Raw genomic sequence first — 2,712 nt, 5'->3', positions numbered from 1 at the left:
AAGTTTGTAAGATATCTATTTCATGTCAAAATATAACAGAATAAATTTTCTCCCTTACTGAACCTTCCGCCCGCCTTCGGGAATGAAGTTCTCGAATATCTGGTCTTGATCAGCAGGTAGCACGCAAACCTTGGTGATCGGTCGTTTATAGGTAGCAGTTGCAGTTCGCACAGTCACGACTCGCGTCAACCCGTCCTTGCCCGGATGTAACTGCAAGACTCTTGCTAGTGGCCATTTAGCTGGAGGATATCTTTCATCTGTGAGGAGAATCATGGAGCCCTCCTTCAACTGTGTGGATGGATGATGCCACTTTGATATCGCTTGATAGCGATGTATGCACTCTTTTGTCCATCGTTTCCAAAAATGTTCGACCCTTTGGCGTATGAGTTGCCATCGGGTTAGACGCGAACTTGGCTGTTCGGATAGATTTGGCTCCGGAATAATTATGGATGGTTCCCCTAAAATAAAATGACCAGGAGTTAAAGCGGTATAATCACTGATGTCCTCTGACATTGGACAAAGAGGTCTGGAGTTTAGAACAGCTTCGATTTGGGCCATCAGTGTTGATAATTCCTCGTAAGTCAGTATAGTATCGCCGACCACACGACGAAGGTGAAATTTCGTAGATTTAACCGCGGCCTCCCATTTTCCTCCAAAATGAGGTACGGCCGGGGGATTGAACAGCCATTGAGTGCCGTGATTCGCGAGCAATGATGCTAATTCCTTTAGTTCCTTAGAAGCTGAGTCAAATCGTCGACGTAGCTCGTGATCCGCACCGACTAGATTAGTGCCACAATCACTGTGTAGTGTCGCACAGATCCCGCGTCTGGCACAGAATCTCTTGAAAGCGGAGATGAAGGCCTCAGTTGTATAGTCTGTGACTATTTCTATGTGCACTGCGGATGAAAAAAAGCAAACAAAGATTACTAGATATCCCTTGTAGGTCTTTGCCGCCCGCCCTCGCCAGGTTTTGATTGTGATGGGTCCCGCGTAGTCTACTCCGCTATTCAGGAAGGGGCGAGAAGGCGTAACACGCGACGCCGGAAGCTGACCCATCAATTGCTGAGCTCTGTTCTGGCGATATCGAGCACATCTTACGCATCTAAGAATGTAGGATCGAATGGGAACTCGACCGCCTATTATCCAATACCTTTGTCGAATGTATGCTAGTGTCATTTGAGTCCCGCCATGTAACGTTTGAAGATAGCATCAGCAATTATTAATGTTGTCAACGGAGACTGTCTTGGTAAGATAACTGGATGTTTGGTATCATGTTCTAAGCTTGCTTGCTGTAGTCGACCGCCAACTCTTATTATTCCAAACTTGTCTATGTAAGGTGTAAGTTTAACCAAAGGATTTGCCTTAGATAAGCGACCTCCTCTGTTCAGTGTCTCTATCTCATGCTTAAAATGAGATTGTTGTACCTTACAAATCCAAAATTGACTACTCTTCTGAAGTTCAAGGGGAGACAAATGCTCGGTGAACGACTCCAAAGGTAAACGTCGAAAACGCTGAGCAGCGCGTAGGCACACTGCGGTAACTCGTATAAGCTTCGTGAGCGAAGAGTAGCGTTCCAAGAGATCCCAATAAACTATTTCTCGGTCTTGAACAGAAGTAAGGATATGTCCGGAGCTTACCTCCATATCTAGCTCGACAGAAAACCCAGGATTTAATTTCGGCCACTGTTTAGGCGAACCATGTAACCACAAGGGCCCGTTCCACCATAAAGAATGTCGTTCCATCTCATGCACACGCAAACCTCTCGAGGCGCAATCAGCGGGGTTCTCCTTGCCGGGAACGAAACCCCAAGACGCAGAGGGTACAACATCCTGTATAGCTGCAACTCGGTTGCGAACATATTCCTTCCATTTGGCGGGATGTGAGGCAATCCAAGCAAGAGTGACCGATGAATCCGTCCATAGAAAGACTGAGCTGTCCTTTAATTCCAGGATCTTCTGAACACTTGACATCAGGCGTGATAACATTATTTTTTATTAATAACATTAGGCGAGGAACTGTGAGCTTCTTTAACGGGGCTACCTTCGTCTTGGCACAAACGACTCTAACCTGAATTTCAGACTGCTCCGTTTCGACCCTAATGAATATCACGGCAGCCATTGTGAGGCGTCAGAGAAGCCATGAAGTTGAATCAGACGTGCTGAAGATGAAATGTGAAGCCATCTCGGAATATTTAGATTTACCAATTCAGGTAGCTGTTGCCTATAATTCACCCACCGTTGTTGCAATTCTTGCGATAGTGAACTATCCCAATCAACCTTGGCCAACCAGAGCTCCTGAATGAAGATTTTAGCGCGGATGACAACAGGCGAGATTAATCCTAAAGGGTCGTAAAGTTGAGCGATTTCAGATAAAACCGATCTCTTTGTAATTTTTCGAGTAATAGGCGGTAACGAAGTGAACTGAAAGTCGTCATGTTTCGGTTGCCAATAAAGGCCTAATATCTTAACACCAGAAGAATCTAACTCAACTCCAGAAGCATGGTCAATTGGCGACGACATCAAATGATTTAAAAGACTTGGACAATTGCTATTCCACTTCTGCAGCGGAAAACCGCCCGCCGAGCAGATCTGACACACTTGCGTCATGATTTCTTGAGCCTCATCTATGGATTCAACTCCACTGTGGACAGGTACCGCTGAATAACTGGTGTATCCACAAATTAAAATTATATTGTGATCTTTATTCAAACTT

At 45.3% G+C, this 2,712-nt stretch overlaps 2 protein-coding genes across 2 annotated transcripts; both read right to left on the bottom strand.

The window, feature by feature from the left end:
• Window positions 1-54: 54 nt before the first annotated feature.
• LOC108768689 (uncharacterized) lies at window positions 55-1,176 on the bottom strand. The gene has a single exon (XM_018519251.1). It carries the CDS (start codon window positions 1,174-1,176, stop codon window positions 55-57), a length of 1,122 nt encoding a protein of 373 aa, XP_018374753.1.
• On the bottom strand, window positions 1,173-1,970 carry LOC108768615 (uncharacterized). The gene has a single exon (XM_018519144.1). It carries the CDS (start codon window positions 1,968-1,970, stop codon window positions 1,173-1,175), a length of 798 nt encoding a protein of 265 aa, XP_018374646.1.
• Between the last annotated feature and the right edge of the window lie 742 nt (window positions 1,971-2,712).

Source organism: Trachymyrmex cornetzi, unplaced genomic scaffold (genome assembly GCF_001594075.2).
Source record: "Trachymyrmex cornetzi isolate Tcor2-1 unplaced genomic scaffold, Tcor1.1 C3965092, whole genome shotgun sequence".
NCBI lineage: Eukaryota > Metazoa > Arthropoda > Insecta > Hymenoptera > Formicidae > Trachymyrmex > Trachymyrmex cornetzi.
The sequence above is the reverse complement of the archived record's forward strand: the minus strand, read 5'-3'. Positions and strand labels throughout refer to the sequence as shown.

What these genes read in the sequence shown, in the direction of transcription:
- LOC108768689 (XM_018519251.1), bottom strand. Translation starts at nt 1,176, where the DNA reads ATGACACTAGCATACATTCGACAAAGGTATTGGATAATAGGCGGTCGA.
- LOC108768615 (XM_018519144.1), bottom strand. Translation starts at nt 1,970, where the DNA reads ATGTCAAGTGTTCAGAAGATCCTGGAATTAAAGGACAGCTCAGTCTTT.